The sequence below is a fragment of the Pelophylax lessonae genome, assembly GCF_965119305.1.
Source record: "Pelophylax lessonae genome assembly, chromosome: 8".
Taxonomy (NCBI): domain Eukaryota; kingdom Metazoa; phylum Chordata; class Amphibia; order Anura; family Ranidae; genus Pelophylax; species Pelophylax lessonae.
This window is the reverse complement of record NC_138775.1, coordinates 129,063,464-129,082,853: the sequence shown is the minus strand read 5'-3', so window position 1 is coordinate 129,082,853 and position 19,390 is coordinate 129,063,464. Positions and strand designations below refer to the sequence as shown.

Genomic DNA, 19,390 nt, shown 5'->3' with positions numbered 1-19,390 from the left:
TCCACATAGTGTATACCTTGTATAAAAGGAATTTTAATCTAAAATAGAAAGTGCTTGATTGTGTAGCACCCTCCTAGGTAGGTGCTAGAGAGTGAGTATTGTTTTTGGCTGTCTGCCTATCAGAGGAGCAGCAGGTAAATTCTATATTGCACTCTGCTTAACAGGGGGCAGGATCTGTGATTTAGGTCTGCTCAGTGTGCCCAGTGTGTGATTCATATGGCCTGAGGGAGTTTCCCCAATATGCCCAATGGGGAGGCACATTGGACAGTGAAGGAAACATGGCCAATGACACACAGGCTTTGTTACACCCCCAGGAATTGGCACAATCAGTTGTATCGGTGCATTGTGGGATGCAGTATATAAAGCCAGGGGCACGTGTGGTAGAGGTCTTTGGTGGGAAGCAGAGTCCCAGAAAAAGGGTGACGGCTGCCTCCTCTTCTGAAGTGGATGATGATGGTCACAGGCAGTTGGCCTGGTGAGCCAGCAGTGTGGAGCTGAACCCAGAGGTCCAGGATAGCTGACTGGAGGAGTTGGGGCACTGCAGGAATCTGGAAAGCAGTATCGCGAGTACAGAGGATCTTGCCCAGGGGTCTGCCCAGGAAGGGGACTACAGTAGTGTAGTCAGTGGACGGGTGTCAGCTGGAGGAAAAGGAGGTACTGGGTGAGTGCCCTGAAGACAAATGCATTAAGGAACATTTACCTCAGATGCATCCAGTGGCAGGAGGAAGTAGCAGCCTTGCCACATCCTCAAATTAGAAGTCCTCAGAGTTGTGAAAAGTTCAAGTGTTGGAGTATCCCACTCATCCCTTCTCCCATCCAAATATAAAAAAAAAAAAACGACTAAAACATCAACCCCTAGACTGATCATTGACTGAGCCAAGAACGTAATGTGTTAAGATTTCTGCTTGCAGTTGCTATGGGTAACCCAGGGGAATCCAAAGGTGTGTAAAACCAGCAGCCCTCAAGGGGGCAGTGCTACAATTGTAATATATAAAATCATCCGGACAAAGTCACAGCAACACCTGTAGCAGACCCAACGTGGCGTTTTGTCTCGTAAGATGTCCTCTGGGGTGTCATGCTGTCAGTGTGACTGTGTATAAATTCCTCTCCATTGTGCCCCAACAATTAGAGTTACCTCTGGCTCATTAAATAAAAACCAACAAATCCGCGCTTAGGATAAAAACTCTAAAACCAAAAGACCAGACGCTGGCTGCAGCCCACTTAAAAGATACAACCCAATAAGGAATGTATCAAATATAGAAAAGTAAAGTAAGTGATTTGCGCTACCAGACGTAAGGCCTTGAGTAACCAAAGTAAATGTACTGGTGATGGTGGATTAATATCTATTGTAATACATAAGGTGGGTTAATTATGAAATAAGTTGATGGTGTATTGCAAAGTGAAAGATATGTAGCTGAAGATATAAGTGGGGAACTCTTTAGTATAAAAAAATATATAGTGCAGATAAATATGTGTATTTACAGAAAAGAAGGGGTACAATGTATCAAAAGATGGAAATGTGCTTCCCAAAAATGTGAATAAGATATAACAGTGTGTTGTATCCGATAGGTAGAATAAAGGTGCAACAAAACAAAAATGTGCAAAATAAAAAAATATGAATATTCCTAAGAGTGTAAATAATATATAAATATTCCTAAGAGTGTAATGTGTGAAAAATAGGGGGGTTGTGCTCCCCTAATGCAACAAACCGAACAGTGCTAACTCTGACAAGTGTGGTTAACAAGGTGCAAATACCAGTGATGTGACAATTAATATCCTATATATTGCCTTATACAAATTAATAGATATTCTATAAAAGGTTTAAAAAAGGGGGAAGGCTTCCTTAATAAAATTCATAATACCAGTCCAACCTGTAATTAATATACATAAATCCACAACAGAGTATAAGTACAATTTGATAAAAAAGTGTCCAATATGTTTATAGTAGTAAAAAAGTCCACAGAAGGTAATAACGTGCTCTTATTGCAATAGCCCGGAGTGCAGTGAGTGGGCAGGAAAAGAAAAGGTGCTCCCCCACTCCTTAAGTCCCCCGCTTACCGGACTTAGGTACCCCTGCAGGGGTGGGACGCAGGTCGATATTTGGGGATCGCTCCCTCACAAGACTTATCAGGTCCCTAGTTCTGTTCTGTCTCCTCAATCTTTCCATGGAACGCAAGCCCCGCCCACCCAGAAGTGTGTGTGTTCCAGGCCAACAATATACGGCTTGGAATGCTGGTAACAACACTGGACCCTCCTGAATCCCCTCCTTGATTCGCAAGTACCCACCAATGTCAGGGAAATCCTCACCCAGCAGCATCCAAGGCTCCCTTCCACTTATTACCGAACTGAAGTAAGATTGAGGAGACAGAACAGAACTAGGGACCTGATAAGTCTTGTGAGAGATCCCCAAATATCGACCTGCGTCCCACCCCTGCAGGGGTACCTAAGTCCGGTAAGCGGGGGACTTAAGGAGAGGGGGAGCACCTTTTCTTTTCCCGCCCACTCACTGCACTCCGGGCTATTGCAATAAGAGCACGTTATTACCTTCTGTGGACTTTTTTACTACTATAAACATATTGGACACTTTTTTTTATCAAATTGTACTTATACTCGGTTGTGGATTTATGTATATTAATTACAGGTTGGACTGGTATTATGAATTGTATTAAGGAAGCCTTCCCCCTTTTTTAAGCCTTTTATAGAATATCTATTAATTTGTATAAGGCTATATATAGGATATTAATTGTCACATCACTGGTATTTGCACCTTGTTAACCACACTTGTCAGAGTTAGCACTCTTCGGTTTGTTGCATTAGGGGAGCACAACCCCCCTATTTTTCACACATTACACTCTTAGGAATATTTATATATTTTTTACACTCTTAGGAATATTCATATTTTTTTATTTTGCACATTTTTGTTTTGTTGCACCTTTATTCTACCTATCGGATACAACACAGTGTTATATCTTATTCATATTTTTGGGAAGCACATTTCTATCTTTTGATACATTGTACCCCTTCTTTTCTATAATACACATATTTATCTGCACTATATATTTTTTTATACTAAAAGAGTTCCCCACTTATATCTTCAGCTACATATCTTTCACTTTGCAATACACCATCAACTTATTTCATAATTAACCCACCTTATGTATTACAATAGATATTAATCCACCATCACCAGTACATTTACTTTGGTTACTCAAGGTCTTACGTCTGGTAGCGCCAATCACTTACTTTACTTTTCTACCTCTGGCTCATTAATTATGTTAAATTGTATAGAGTCAATTTCTTCCTGTGTGTAGCAAGATGGCGTAGGGGTGTGCTCTCCAAGCCTCGTTATGAGAAACCTGGGAGACACAGACTGTATGTAGATTTGCATACCAAGCTTCTCTATAAATTACAATAGGAAGTGGCAGGGGGAGGCATGAGCTCACCAAGTCTCATTATGAGTGGCACAATCTCAATATATCAGCATTTACCACGGCAGGACTCGATTGAGACTCACAGCGGAAGCGGAAGTGACGTCAGCAACAACCACCCATTACTCCGTGGTGGAACGCAAAAAAAACAGTGAACACATCGGGGGCTTCAAGATTGGAGATAAAAAGTCCCACCCAACATCCTGAGAGAAGGGGGAAATATAAAATAAGACTCCAAAAAAGAATCCATACAAATTATAGAATGACGAACAAATATAACTACATAAAATGACCTAAATACTCAAAAGGTATCACCCATTGCGGGGGAAATATCTGAAAGGTACCCTTACAAGGAGTAGGTAAATCTCACAATTATAATAAAAAATATTATAAAAAAAAGGAATAAAAAATAATCATTAAACACTAAGCCAAATACCTATAAGTGTATGGACCAAAAGAAACAGACCCTGGAACACCAATTATGCATTATTGATAAATGCACTAATGTCCCATTCTATGTTCAACCCCAATGGGAAATGGGACCGTAAATCATAGATCCAGAAGGTCTCAAGGCGTGATACCCCCCTAGTTTTAGCACCTCCCCTCCATGGGGCTACAAAACAATCAATGATAATAAATTCTGTGCCTCGTGGGTCTTTATTGTGAAATTCACGGTATTGCTTAGAAATATTGTGATTTGTGTCTCCTTTTATATTAGCAATATGTTCATTCATCCTGACATTAAATGAGCAAATAGTCCTGCCAACGTACTTTACTTCTAAATTTTTTACATGGGCAGGTCAAAAGGTAAACTACACCCTTGGGAGTGCAAGTATGAAACTGTTTTATGGAATATATCCGATTAGTGATAGTTGATGTGAAATTTTGTTTTTTAACTCTACCCCTAGTATTATGTAGACATGTATTGCATTTCTTACATGGGTAATAACCCTTCATTTGATGGAAAAAAGAGGGTCTGACTGGAGGGTTAATAACATTGGGGACAACCTTGTTCCATAGTGATGGGGCGCCTCTATATATAACTTTGGCTCTACTTGGTAGTAGTTGGCCTAAGATCCGATCGTTTTTCACAATGTCCCAATGTCTATTAAATATTTGTTGAATTTGTCTATGTTGTATAGAATACGATGTGAAGAAGGCCCATTTAAAAGTCCCATCATCCCTTTTTTTTCGGCTTAGTGATTAAAAGGGACTGCCTATCCACACTAAGGGTTTTTTTCTATTTCTTGGTCCAGTTTTATAGAATCATATCCCTTGGCTATAAATCTCTCCTTTAAGGTGTGACACTGTTGTACAAAAATGTGAGTGTCTGAGCAGTTACGTCTTAAGCGTAAAAAAATTAACTGCGACTGGGACCGATTGTAACCAGTTTCTATGATGAAACTATCAAACAGGATGAAGCTGTTAGGATCCATAGATTTAAAATATGTTTTAAATGAGAGGCGCCGTTCATATATCTCAATTTCTAGATCTAGAAAATAGATTTTTACGGCTAGCCTCAATATAATTCCCCGGTCATTGGCATTAAGTTCATTAAAGAATGTTTTTTAAGGATTCTTCTGCGCTATCCCATAGGAGGAGGATGTTGTCAATGTACCTGGCCCACAGAACTAATTGAGGTCTGTGTGCAGCACAGACGACATCCTCCTACTAATGAGCCATAAATAAATTAGCTAGGCTGGGGGAAAATTTAGCCCCCATAGCAAAACCTTTTAATTGGGAATAAAAGGTTCTATCGAACCAGAAATAATTGTGGGTAGTGGCAAATTTCAACAGGTCCATAATAAAATGGCACTGTTGAGGAGGTGTTGATCCATCTTTCAATAAATTATATTGCACTGCCTCTAGGCCTAAATGGTGAGGAATACACGTATAAAGTGCGGAGATATCCGCAGTCACCATCAGATATCCCCCTCTGATATTTAATGTTTCTAACAACCTAATGGTCTCCGTAGTGTTTTTAAGATAAGATGGGCATTTATTAACTAGAGGTTGAAGGTAAAAATCTATATAACGCAGAATGCGGGAGATAATAGAATCTATACTGCTCAGGATTGTGTACCTTAGGTAAATAATATTTATTTTTGTACATCACGGGACACAGAGCCATAATTATAACATATGGGTTATATAGGCCACCTAAAGGTGAAGGACACTGGCAACCAATCAGAATTGATGACCCCCTATATAACCCCTCCCGCACAGGAAGTACCTCAGTTTTTTCGCCAGTGTCTAAAAGGTGAAGGTCGCTGTGGAAAGGAGCTCCACATGTTTGTTATGTTTCAAAGAAAAAGAAAGAAGATTATGCTATGATACTGCAATCAAAGATCATTGATTCTAAGGGGTTCACTAATGGGGCCATCGAATAACAGTCAATGGACTAAAAAGATGGTACCCGACCCTCGGGAAGCAGATACAAGGTTTTGCCTGTAATGCTGTCCTTTTTAGGCGCTGGACCCTTGGAATACCAAACTCCAAAGGCGATTTGTGCAGGGTGGGCTACAGGTCCAAGGCCGTGGCCCCTCAAATATATAGGACCCTGTCCTTGAAGGTCTTTAAGGCTATGCTCACCGTGAGTAGTGAAGATTGGAAACTTGCTTTTAGCAGTTTCCTGCGGCAGGACTGGTGAGTCGATTTTATATATTTACACAGCAAACAAAGAACCTTTAATGGTTAAAGATTGCAAAAATTTAAATATTTTATGCACAGTTACCTTTATTAAGATTACAGAGACTTGTGCCAAGTGTATTACTGCTTGTATTCACATTGCAGCCAATTGCAAGGTATGTTAAAACTTGCTTATAACATATTATCAGTGGCGGCTGGTGCTCAAAATTTTTTTTGGGGGGGGGGGGCGCAAACAGAAAAATGTAATAGGCATTGCTTTGCTGCAAAAAAGGCTGTAATAAATTGCGTGACTTTGAGGTTGCAAAAGTCTGAAAGGGGCCTTCAGTAATTAAGGTATAGTGTTCCCCCCTTTCAATGCAGAGAGACCAGCGTGCCCCCTTTCAATGCAGAGAGACCAGCGTGCCCCCTTTCAATGCAGAGTGACCAGTGTGCCCCCTTTCAATGCACAGTGACCAGCGTGCCCCCTTTCAATGCACAGTGACCAGCGTGCCCCCTTTCAATACACAGTGACCAGCGTGCCCCCTTTCAATGCAGTGGCCAGTGTACATGCCCCCTTCAATGCAGTGACCAGCGAACATGCCCCCTTCAATGCAGTGACCAGTGTACATGCCCCCTTCAATGCAGAGATCAGCGTACATGCCCCCAATGCAGAGACCAGCATACATGCCCCCTTCAATGCAGTGACCAGCATACATGCCCCCAATGCAGAGATCAGCATGCGTGCCCCCTTCAATGCAGAGACCAGCATACATGCCCCCAATGCAGAGACCAGCATAAATGCCCCCTTCAATGCAGTGACCAGCATACCATTCCCCCAATGCAGAGATTAGCGTACATGCCCCCAATGCAGTGACCGGCGTACATGCCCCCAATGCAGTGACCAGCATACATGCCCCCAATGCAGTGACCAGCATACATGCCCCCAATGCAGAGATCAGCGTGCGTGCCCCCTTTAATGCAGTGACCAGCATACATGCCCCCAATGTAGTGACCAGCATACATGCCCCCAATGCAGAGACCAGCATACATGCCCCCTTCAATGCAGTGACCAGCATACCATTCCCCCAATGCAGTGACCAGCGTACATGCCCCCAATGCAGAGATCAGTGTGCGTGCCTGTTTTGGAAATTTTGATAGACATATTCTTTAGTTTAAATAGTCATAATGTCTCCCAGTGTCGATTTTACCGATAATCGATATTCACAGTGATTGTTGCTTTAACTGTCATTGAAAGACTTGTTAGTGATAAGATGGCAGCCATTTCTGCTCATCTCTGCACATGGCTGTGTTTGTACATAAGCCCTGCCCATTGTACTTCCTGTGATTGGTGGTTGTGAAGCCACTCCCTGTAACTTTCTTTTGTTTCACTTGATGTAAATAAACCTGCTCTGCCCTGCCCTCACACAGAACAGATCAGAACTCAGAAGGAGGCACACACACTCACACTCACACACACACACACACACACACACACACACACAGACACAAGCTCACATAACAGCTCACATAACAGCAGCTAACACATCATTCATCCATGAAGAGACACATAAACTCTCACACACAAACACTAGCTCTTACACACATGCACACACATACATATCCAATGGAGGGAGACCTGGCAGATGGCATCAAAATGACCCAGCGCGTTTGTTCCTTTCTTTGTCGCCGAGTGCTTGGTAAATCGTTATGCAAAAGAGCGGGCCATTTGTACTTTTCAGTACGAGCCTATTTATTTTCCACGACAATAATGGCGAGCTTGGTAGCCCTAACACATCATTCCTAGCTTCACAGCGGAAAACAGGAGGGAAGTGAGTCCAGTTTTGTTACAACAAAAAAGCCGGCTTTTGTGGTAAGACATTTCATTTCAGTTTTTTTGAAAATTTGTTGTTCTAAACCAAGGCTTACTTTCTTTGTCCGCTGTGGAAGTAAGAAACAAAGCTTAGCAAAAGAACCTTTTCATTTGCAGCGTTCGCTCTTTTATATAACGGTGGGGTTATTTCTATTAATATTTGTGGCTAGGGATCAGGTCTGTTAGTTTCTCAGTTGATACATCCTGGGGTTGTGATATATGTGTTAAATATTGCCTTGTAACATCTGTTGTAATATCAGCTTCGTTCGATGAGATAACAATATATTATCGATCGATTTTGGTTTGTGGGGGCAGATTGGTTGGTGTGTGCTGGATTGGTTTTTGGCGGGAACTCGTTTATTAGTGAAACTGGGTTTTTGCTTTGGACTCTGATGTTTGAATTGAGCATAGAGCAGACAGTTTTGAACTGAGTTTCTAAAATCAGCATTCCACCAGGATAGCTATTGTCTCTGAATACAGCTGACCCTGTAAAACCTGTTTTTCCTGTCTTTTGTATATATTTTTGTTGTTGTGTACAAAGAAGCACATGGTTGCTCAAACTCTTTGTTTTGTGCAACTCTTTTGTGTGGGCCATGTGCTCGGATGGCAGCCATTTTGTCCATGTGGTTATGATGTAATTTCCTTTGTGTGGACCATGTGCTCGGATGGCAGCCATTTTGTCCATGTGGTTATGATGTAATTTCCTTTGTGTGGACCATGTGCTCGGATGGCAGCCATTTTGTGATGTAATTTCCTTTGTGTGGGCCATGTGCTCGGATGGCAGCCATTTTGTGATGTCATTTCCTTTGTGTGGACCATGTGCTTGGCAGCTATTTTGTTAAATGGAGTTGAGACTCATGTGGCTGAAATGCTATTTTGAGCTTTAAAACATTTTTCTCTTTTTTGGTAGTTTTAAATGGCAACTTTGTGATGTTATTTTTGCACTTTATTTCAGTTTAAAAGTAATGTTTTTTTCATTTTGATTGAAATCTGGCATCTAGGCAGTTGTTTTTCTAGCTAGCTTTGTTCATCTTTTTGTTCATATTTAGCACAGATATATACATATCCAACCCATCAGTTTTTGTTTTTTTGTGTTTTTGTCTGTTTTTCAGGGGTAACTATTTATTTATTTTTTGTTTTGTAAGTTTTTGGTTAAGCTGTTTTTGTGGTGTATTTTGTCTCATTTTTGTTGTAACTAAGTTTTTTCCAATGATAAGAGTACATTGTGGAGTGACTGATATTGGATTCAGTTTTTCAGGGTTGTTTTGTACTGAGCGGTTGTTTCTCAGAGGTAGTTTTCGGTACTGCAGGTTGGATTTTAGGTAGAGAGGTTATATCTTCCAGTGTGCAATCAGTAACCGGCATCTCAATTTAATTTCTAATGCAACATCCAGGAATAGACTGAAGCCAAGGTTTGTATAGGGAGGACTTTCATTGTACTTTCGGGGTTGTTTGGCTGCACGGGTTAGGTGGAAACGAACGTGTGTACTTTGAGCCGTCTACGTGAAACGGGTGATTGCGACACGCTTGTTTCAGCCTTCAACGTGTGAGGAGTAGATACCGAAACCCGCCCCACATTTGGCCGTGTATAATAATCGGAGCTGGGGAGCGAGTGGGGGTTGATGAGCTGTATAGCCGTACGAAGCCACCGGGTTGAGGTCTTCTAGCTGACCGGCATAGGGCCGTGTAAATTAACCGGAGTCCGGAAGCAGGCCAACACTGTCAAAGTTGGCACCTAGCAGTGTTGCTCCTAAACCAGGTGCAAGGAAGCGATTCGAATCGGCATGGTTAATGGTTTATCCATGCAATGGGGGGTAACGCAGATCCCCCAGGCTAGCCAAACAACTTTCGCGGTACATGAAGTCTGAGTTTGGGGCTCGGGCCATGAGACCCCTCAGGAAGGGGAATAACCAAGGGAAACAGTTGGTACATCCCTTTGGAAGGTGTTTTTGATGTCTGGAGATGCGAGGAGTTCATTATTGAATTCAGAACTAGGCTCCAGGCAACACAGATGCTAAGCGTAGCGCAATTGTGGCTTCAGAGATCTATTATGGTCAATCAGCAAGGTGTGCATGAGGCGGGTTCAGTCCGGAAGAACTGCATTATGTACACTTGGCCTGATGAGATAGCCGAGTCCAGCGATCTGGTGAGAGAAGTGGAGGAAGCTCTTCCTGGGCTAACTTTACAGAGACGAGCCAGATCCGCTGACACTGAACCTGTCACTGTCTCTGCACTTTAATCTCCGTTTTCTTCAGTTCACAGTGCAGACTTTGGTACTGGTAACGCCCTCCCACCTCACAGTGTCTCTATCTCTCAACAGCCTGTCATGACAGCTGAACCCTTTCCTTCTAACTCTGTGGCAAACTAGAAGTTCTTTTAACAGGTCTGCTATGGATGTGGAAAGACAGGGTACATCAGGCATAATTGTCCTACCAACCCGGCTGGTCCGTGGGGTAAGTGGCAATTTATTCCGGAGGATCTGGAAAATTCAAAGGTAGGTATGGTCAGAAACGACTATGACTTATCATAGGGCATTGATAAACCGGTGTCAGCTCACATCCTAGAGGAATTAAAATATCCCCTCCCTTGCCTCGCTGACACCGATGCAGCCAACACAGTTTTAAGATCTCAGAAACCTGGAGGCAAGGTTCCCCTTCCAGGGAAGACAACTCCCACTGTAGGTCTCTCAGGCCAGACAGTGTCAGTGACTGAACCTCTCTATTGCAGGCTAGGCCAGCTTTGCAAGGAGAAGCTTGTTTTTTTTTTAGGTCATTGCATTTCTCTAGGTACCCAACATCTAACCACTCAGAGAATACAGACATTGAAGGACCCCCAAAGTCCTCGTAACCTTAAACGATGCACTATTTTGGAACCCTGAGTCTCTTCTTCCTGTTAAGGATGAAGAGAAGGGGGGAGAAGGCCGTGCAGAAAAATGGTAATTTTCAAAACTTTATCTCGCTCTCTTTCTTTTTCTCTCTCTCTCTCTCTCTCTCTCTCTCTCTCTCTCTTTCTCTTTTCTCTCTCTCTCTCTCTCTCTCTCTCTCTCTCATCAATTTCCAACTTTAGTAGGGACAACATGATTGTCTTTCTTTGATGGAGTGGCAATCAGCGACTGTCAGTCCAGTGAATGAGACCCCCATTCCAGTTGCTAGCCTTTTTGTCGATGGTTCCAGGTACTACACCCCAGATGGTAAGACATAGAGATCAGGGGATCAATTTCTGTACAGATTTGAGATACGCTTTTTGGACTAGCACATGATTGTGGTCCTGTCTGGAAGGCAAGAGGGTTCTTGACTAGTTTGGGGAGGTCGGTGAAACGTGCGGGGTTAATAGAGCTGTTCATTGCCTTTTGCTTGCCACATGTGATAACCATTCTGAAGGGAAAGGCTCATACTACTGAGACGACTATGGAAGCCAATGGAAATGCCTTGGCAGATAGAGCTGCTAAGGAAGGTGCTCTGAGCCCTGTGACAGAGACCCTGATGCTAGCCATCCCCTCTGAAGAAGCTGCAGTCCCAAGCGGAAGTGCAGGAAAAGAGGAGATGGATGGTTTTGGGGACTACACAGGGTCCAGATGACATCTGGGGTCTTGATGGTAAATGGTGTTTACCCAGATCCCTTTTTCCAATGATGGCCCACTCGACTCATTACCTTGGGCACCAGTCAAAGATGGTTATGTGTGCATAGGTGGAGGAGCATTGGATTGGCCCTGGCTTTACTACCGCAGCCGAGAAGGCACCCACCCAAACCGGAATATCCCTTTTAGCGCATTCAGATAGACTATATCACTTTGCCGGGGAACGAGCGTGTCTTGGTCTGTCCGGATATGTTTTCTGGGTGTCCAGAGGCTTGGTCCGTGCACAATGCCATTGCCACTGCCACCACGAAAAAGATCCTGTCTGAGATAGTTTGTCGCAAGGGGGCTGCCTGGAACGATCGAGTCAGATCGCGGATCACACTTCACTGGTCAGATCTTTTTAGAGGTATGTATTTTTAGCGGTAAGGCTGAATAGAAAGAGCCACGGCTCAAATGTTTTCTCATTGCTCTTTACCCCAACAGGAATGTCCCATGGGTTATCACCCTACAAAGTTTTGTTTGGGAGTCAACCAGAGCCTGGATTGTGCTTTCCTCAGCAGCTGTCATTTTTACATTCTCAGCTGACGGGGTGGGTGCAGTCCTGGCAACGGGAGCTCCAAAAGGTCCATCATAGGGTTCGGGAGTCTCTCCCGGACCCTGACACGATAACCGGTGTACATTCTGTCCAAGCAGGTGACTGAGTAAACGTCAAGGGACGGGATTGGAGCGGAGGAATTACCAGGTTCAGCTGACAACGCCGACTTCCTTGAGGTTCTGGATCCATGCCAACCACTGCAAAAAGCTGCTCAACTCCATCCAAGAATGATAATGAGGAGTATCATTTTATTTACATATTTAGCAAGTGTGTTTTAGCAAGGGTAATGCATTTTCAGCTGGCCAAGACGGCAAACAGGTCTAATGGCTGGGTGTGCTCCAAACTCCCACCTAGCTATTACACCCCAGCAATGGCAGACGTTCGTATCATCATGAAGACAACCAAGAGACACGTGTGCCCCGAATTTAATGACACATTCCTAGAGGGTAACATCAGTTTCAGTTTTAATGTTAGCTCTGGCTCCTGTTCTTTTCTGGTCAATACAATTTGGGTATCGGGACAATCAGGTAGTCCATGGCTGGGCTTTAACTTTAGTTTTGGCACTGGAACTAGATTTGTAGGATCTACAACCTGTAAGACAGGTATAGCAGTCATCTCACCAATGAAACTCCGGGTGTTTTTACTGTAGGAGAAAATGGTACTAGATTTTCTTTTAGCTTCCAAGGGGGGTTTCTGTAGGGGAAGACTGCTGTTCCGGTATAGCAAACACCAGTGATAAGGTCCAAGCCCATATGGATAAGGTAACTTCATTGCAAGGCAGAGCCAGAGCTATAGCTAATGAGGGTTGGAATCCTTTTAATGCTTTGGGAGGTTCTGGGGATTTTTTTTGTTCTCCATTGGATCTTGGTTGAAGGAAATAGAAGTATATATACTTATGTTGTTCTTGTTTCTATTCCTCCTATATGATCCTGTTGTCTGGTCGACCGAGTCACCAAAGATCGAGCAGATGACCTCGTCCTGATTGCTGAGATGAGACGCCCCAAGATTCCGCCCCTGCATCCGACGCCAAGGACTCCAGCCCGACCGCTGGTCAACGCATCCCTTCATCTCATGCCCTCCCTCTGAAATCATCTCCCGAAGAACGGAACCCAAGTGTCGTTTCCTTTCGATAAATTGTTTTTACCCGTTATCTTTTTCTTTTTATAAACTTTTTTTGAAATGGATTGTTTTTATCGTGAGAAGAACTGTTCTGTTTTTTTGGAAGAAGAAGAAGATTCATCAAGGGACACATGGGAGCATATGACAAAGAGGAGGAGCTGTTGTGGAAATTTTGATAGACATATTCTTTAGTTTAAATAGTCATAATGTCTCCCAGTGTCGATTTTACCGATAATCGATATTCACAGTGATTGTTGCTTTAACTGTCATTGAAAGACTTGTTAGTGATAAGATGGCAGCCATTTCTGCTCATCTCTGCACATGGCTGTGTTTGTACATAAGCCCTGCCCATTGTACTTCCTGTGATTGGTGGTTGTGAAGCCACTCCCTGTAACTTTCTTTTGTTTCACTTGATGTAAATAAACCTGCTCTGCCCTGCCCTCACACAGAACAGATCAGAACTCAGAAGGAGGCACACACACTCACACTCTCACACACACACACACACACACACACACACACAAGCTCACATAACAGCTCACATAACAGCAGCTAACACATCATTCATCCATGAAGAGACACATAAACTCTCACACACAAACACTAGCTCTTACACACATGCACACACATACATATCCAATGGAGAGAGACCTGGCAGATGGCATCAAAATGACCCAGCGCGTTTGTTCCTTTCTTTGTCGCCGAGTACTTGGTAAATCGTTATGCAAAAGAGCGGGCCATTTGTACTTTTCAGTACGAGCCTATTTATTTTCCACGACAGTGCCCCCAATGTAGTGACCAGCATACATGCCCCCAATGCAGAGATCAGCATGCGTGCCCCCAATGTAGTGACCAGCACCCATGCCCCCAATGCAGAGATCAGCGTGCGTGCCCCCTTACTTACCTGGAGCAGCAGCGGCGGTGGGTGACTTCTCCTCAGTCCCGGTGACCGGCGGCACGTCTCCTCCAGTCCTTCCACTCCCGCCTCCTCCTCTGCCAATGGCATGAGGTTTGCCTTGCGGCCAATCAGGAAGCGCATATCGGATGCGCTTCCTGGTTGGCCAGGAGGAGGATCGGTGTGACAATAGCGAATTTTCATTCGCTATTGTCACACAATGGGTGGGCTCGGGTCCACCCTTTGCATCGCCCTATCAGAGCCTCTAATCAGGTGATGCCAAAAAAAATCCCCATTGAACTCCATGCGTCCGGAGCCCCTGCATGCAGATTAGGGGGCCGGACGTATGGAATGGGGGGGCGGCGCCCCTGCGCCCTCATTACACCGGCTGCCACTGCATATGATTACACTTTGTGTTCCTACTATGAGCTAATTACCTGAAGGAGCATCAGCTGTAACAAACAAAGCTCAGCATGTTCTGCTCTCCCCTTCTTTGTTTGTGTTAGCCCTTGCACATAAGCATTTGCATGGTCGCCTTTGCTGGACATTTTTAGCAGGTTTGTGCAGAGCATGTTTAAAACATGTATAAAGCATATTATGACTCTATGTGCTTAAGATGTGCTGGTTATCTGAAAAGCTGCTGGACATTGTAGCAGATTTTTGCAGAGTATTTTTTTTAACCATATTATTACTCTCTGTGCTGATTATCTGAAAAGCTGCTAGACATTGTAGAGGTTTTTACAGGGTATGTTTAAAGCATATTGTTACTCTGTGTTCTTACCCTGTGTTTTCAGCTGTGGCAAACAGGATCAGCCTAAACTGCTCTCTTTCCCCATTTATTTGGTTCAGTCCTGGCACATATGCATTCGCATGGTAGCCTCTGCCGCATCGTGTGCCGTGTGTTTATGGCATTCACACATTAGCGCACGCGCAGGAAAAACCCGCATTTAAATATAGTCATTTGCCATGTGATAGGCGTGGTCTAAACGCAGTTTGTCGCACATGTGAATGCCACGTATGCATAAAAGGGCCCATTCAGCAAAGAACAGTTTCCGACACATTCGTCTGCCCGTCCTAGCAGAAACTCTGGACCTGTATGCCAAGTAGAGTTAGTAAAAGAACCTATAGACATAGGCCTGGTGGCGTGATCTGCTGGATTAAGTTCGGATGGTACATAGTGCCATTGTTCGGGTTTGGATGACCTCCTGATTCTCTCAATGCGGTTACTGACATACACATAAAATCGTTTTGTCTGATTGTAAATGTAACCTAAAACGACTTTACTGTCCGTATAATACTGGACTTCATCTATGTCGACATCCAATTCTTGTTTCAGTATTGCAACAGAGAGCACTAGATTTCTCCCTCTTTTATTTATATATCTTGGGATGATTTGGAATCGAGTGTGAGCTGTACCTGCTGCAGTGATATTCTTATCTGTGCTGACAAGTGCTGGAGGCTTGGTCCTGTTTTTGTTTGGAACAACACGTGTTGCTTACCGTGGAGATTGTTTATGCTTTTAGACCCTGCAGGGTCACGTTCTGGAGGTGAGAGGCAGATATTGCTTGGCGGTGGGGATTTGAGCACCGAAGTCACACCTGTTGTCATTTCACCAGATCACAAGTGGACTTTTTAATTTCTACCGTCAGTTATCACTTCATACATGAACTTTCTCTTTTAAGATATGTTTTAATATATTTATCATTATTGGTTTAAAGTGTTTTTACCCAATGATTGAATTCCAATAACTTATTTTGAACAGACTGCGCTACACTATTTATTATATATCCAATTCTTGTTGTATGAAGTCTGCAATTTCCACTGCCAACACAGTCCCACAGAGTTCAAGTCTGGGAATACTGTGATCAGGCTTGGGGGCTAACTTAGCCTTACCAAAAACGAATCCAATGTGACTTTGAATGTTGGCGTCTGTCACCTTCAGATAGGCAACCGCTGCTATGGCCTCCGTGGAGGCGTCCGAGAATACGTGGAGTTCCTTCTTTACGCTAGAGGTAAGTGAGGTCTTAATATAGCATCTTGGGATGCGGATCTCATCCTAAGCACGCAAAGATTGCTTCCAGGCTTCCCATTTTTGCTCTTTATCAGAAGGAAGAGGGGTATCCCAATCCTTGATGGTTTCGGAAAGCTGTCTCAGTATTGATTTACCCTGTATAGTGATGGGTGCCACAAATCCCAGCGGATCGAATAGGCTGTTCACCACTGATAGTACGCCACGTTTCGTGAACGGCTTGTCTGCACAGCTTATTTGAAACCCAAAGGAGTCAGCTGAGAGATCCCATCTGAGGCCTAAGCTCCTTTGGACAGGTGGACTGTCTAGTCCCAGGTTGATGTCCTTGAATCCAGGTGCATGATCACCTGACTCGAAGGCCCTCATTACGGCCAGGCTGTTTGAAGCAATTTTGTGTAGTCTAAGTTTAGCTTGGTACAGCATGCTTTGAGTTCTTTTGAGCAGATCGATAGCCGCTTCCTCAGTTGGTAGAGATTTGAGTCCATCGTCCACGTAAAAGTCCTTTTCTACAAAGTCTCTGGCGTCTGTACCGTACTCTGATTCTCCCTCTAATGCAGTTCTCCGAAGGCCGTACGTCGCTACGGCAGGTGAAGGGCTATTTCCAAATACGTGTACCCTCATTCGGTACTCCACCACCTCTGCATTGGTGTCGTTGTTCTTGTACCACAGAAACCTGAGGAAATCCCGGTGGTCCTCTCTGACTACGAAACAGTGGAACATCTGTTCGATGTCAGCAGTGATGGCGACAAGCTCTTTCCTGAACCTCATCAGCACTCCCACTAGGTTATTCGTCAGATTGTAACCTGTAAGGGATACACCTTGATGTTTGGCGCTTGAATCGAAAACAACCCTAATTTGATTAGGTTTCCGTGGATGATACACTCCAAATGAAGGCAGGTACCAGCACTCTTTGTTCTCGCTTAGGGATGGAGCTGGTTCTGCGTGGTTGTTACGGAATATTTTATCCATAAAGGCGACAATGTGTTCTCTCGTCTCAGGCTTGCTGTTCATGGTACGCTGAAGAGATTTAAATCTGGATAGCGCTTGCTCCTGATTGTCCGGGAGCCTTACCCTGGTGGTTCGGAAGGGTAATGGAGAAACCCAGTGATCGGTTTCGTCTTTAAAGAACTCACTGTCCATAATCTTGATGAACTCTCTGTCCTCTACTGATAAGGCTACTTTATCGTCATCCTTGGTTGTGTGAAAGACTGATCTCCCCAAATTGTCAGCAAAGAGGGGAGAAATGATGTCAGGTGGTTGTATGAGTTCTGGAGACTTCTCCTTCACTTCATAGTGATGAGGACACGGCTTAATGCAAGTTGTGCGTCCATCTGCACGCACGTACGTCTTAAAGGAGTCAATTCTTGGTTGATCCAAGCATGCATTTCCTATGACTACCCATCCCAAGTCCAGCCTCTGGGCATATGGCGTGTAGTCAGGACCATTACATTGTTGGCGCACCTTGTGCACCCTTAGATTGTCTCTGCCAAGCAGGAGTAAAATCTCTGCATTGTTGTCCATAGGTGGGATAACGTTGGCTAGGTGCCTTAGGTGGGGTTGGTGAAATGCAGCTTCTGGGGTAGGAATCTCATCCCTATGGTTGGGTATTTGATCGCATTCAATTAGCGTTGGTAGGGGCATTTCTGTATTCCCTCTGATGGGAGAAGCGATGAATCCTTGCGCCCTCCTGTCGCTAGTCTCTATGCGGCCTGAGCAGGTGTAGGGTCTGATGGTCCCTTTATCCCAAAGGCTTCAAAGAATTTAGGTCCCGCTAGGGACCGGTTGCTTTGGTCGTCGATGATGGCATACATTTTTATTGCCTTTTCTGGTAGTCCCTCTAGATAGACCTTGATTAGGCATATGCGGGCACAACATTTTTCACTCCAGCCCTCACCACATACTTCCAAACATGAGCAGGAAACAGCGGCGGCTGTGTTAGCGTGGTTCTGGGGCTACCCGCCATGACTTGGAGCAGGACTGGTGGTGACAGCAGCTGGTGAGTCTCTGGGGAGTGGAACTGGGTGCATAGCTGAGGCATGTCTTTCACTATGACACTCCTCACACTTGATGATGGATTTACAGTCCTTAGCTATGTGCTCTAATGAAGCGCAGCATCTGAAACATACCCCAAGCTCGCTGAGGACTTTCTTGCACTCCTGTATGGTTTTGGATCTAAACCCTCTGCTTTTTTTTCAGTGAGTGTGGTTTTTTATGAATGGGACATTCACGATTGAAGGATTTGTCTCCTGATGAGGTATTGTACTGTTTACCCTTGGGTGCTGCAGAAGATGGTAGGTTAGTCTTTCTAACACTCACGCTGCTCTTAAAGTCTCTGTGTTTATGCATGACACTTTCATACCTTGATGATGGTGTCGCTGAAGCTGTAGTGTTGAACTCCAGGAAATCAAGGCTGGGGTCATTCCTCATCTGGGACTGTTCATCAATGAATCTGCAGAAATGGATAAATGGGGGAAAAGTGACGTCATGCACCCTTTTGTACCTTGAGACTGATGCTGCCCACTTTTCTTGCAGACTGTATGGTAGTTTCACGACAATTGGGTTCACTCCATGGGCTGTATCCAGGTAGCACAGCCGGTCAGACGAGGGTCTCTTTTGGCAAGCTCTAGTTCCATGAGTAGGTCACTCAAATCCTGAAGCTTATGGACATCCTTAAGATTGATCTTTGGAACGTTCTGCAGTCTCCTGAATAGGGCTTTCTCTATTGCTTCTGCACTGCCGAAGGTACGTTCGAGTCTCTGCCAGGCGGCAGCGAGACCTGCATCTGCTTGTCCTACATAGACAGTTCTGAGGCTCTTGATACAATTTGTGGAGCCTGGGCCCAGCCATTTGATCAAGAGGTCTAGCTCCTGCTCTGCTGTTAAGTTGAGGTTGGCAATGGCGGCCTTGAAGGTTGCCTTCCAAGCTCTGTAGCTCTCTGCACGGTCATCAAATTTTGAGAGACTTGTATTAATTAGCTCTCTGCTCACCATAAACCTGGCAAACTCAAACATATCTGATTTCTCATCGCTTGTTGCCGCGACAACTTGTGATGCTGCCGGGGCATGTAGGCTACGTGGCATGAAAGGGTGAGATGCTTCCGGGTAGAATGATGTTGCTGCAGGGTGGAGCTGTGATCTAGCCTCTGTAGATTGCGAAGACTGCTGCTTGAGCTGTGGGGGTAGGCCAGGAAACGCCTGATAGCCTTTTTGCTGTAATAGCTGTCCTTGAGAAGGCGCATCTGGGTGAATG

At 44.3% G+C, this 19,390-nt stretch overlaps 1 protein-coding gene across 1 annotated transcript in view; it reads right to left on the bottom strand.

Annotated features, from left to right (window-relative positions):
- Positions 1 to 16,910, bottom strand: part of LOC309562181 (uncharacterized protein) — a gene marked incomplete at its 3' end in the record, with an annotated part of 162,414 nt that extends 145,504 nt beyond the window's left edge. The window contains exons 1-4 of the mRNA XM_082266302.1: positions 16,209 to 16,910; positions 15,935 to 16,148; positions 15,756 to 15,786; positions 15,205 to 15,420 (exon numbers count right to left, since the gene is read on the bottom strand). Coding sequence (XP_082122428.1) covers positions 15,205 to 15,420; positions 15,756 to 15,786; positions 15,935 to 16,148; positions 16,209 to 16,909 — 1,162 coding nt within the window. The 5' untranslated portion in view covers position 16,910. The remainder of the gene's footprint in view (positions 1 to 15,204; positions 15,421 to 15,755; positions 15,787 to 15,934; positions 16,149 to 16,208) is intronic.
- Positions 16,911 to 19,390: the final 2,480 nt, after the last annotated feature.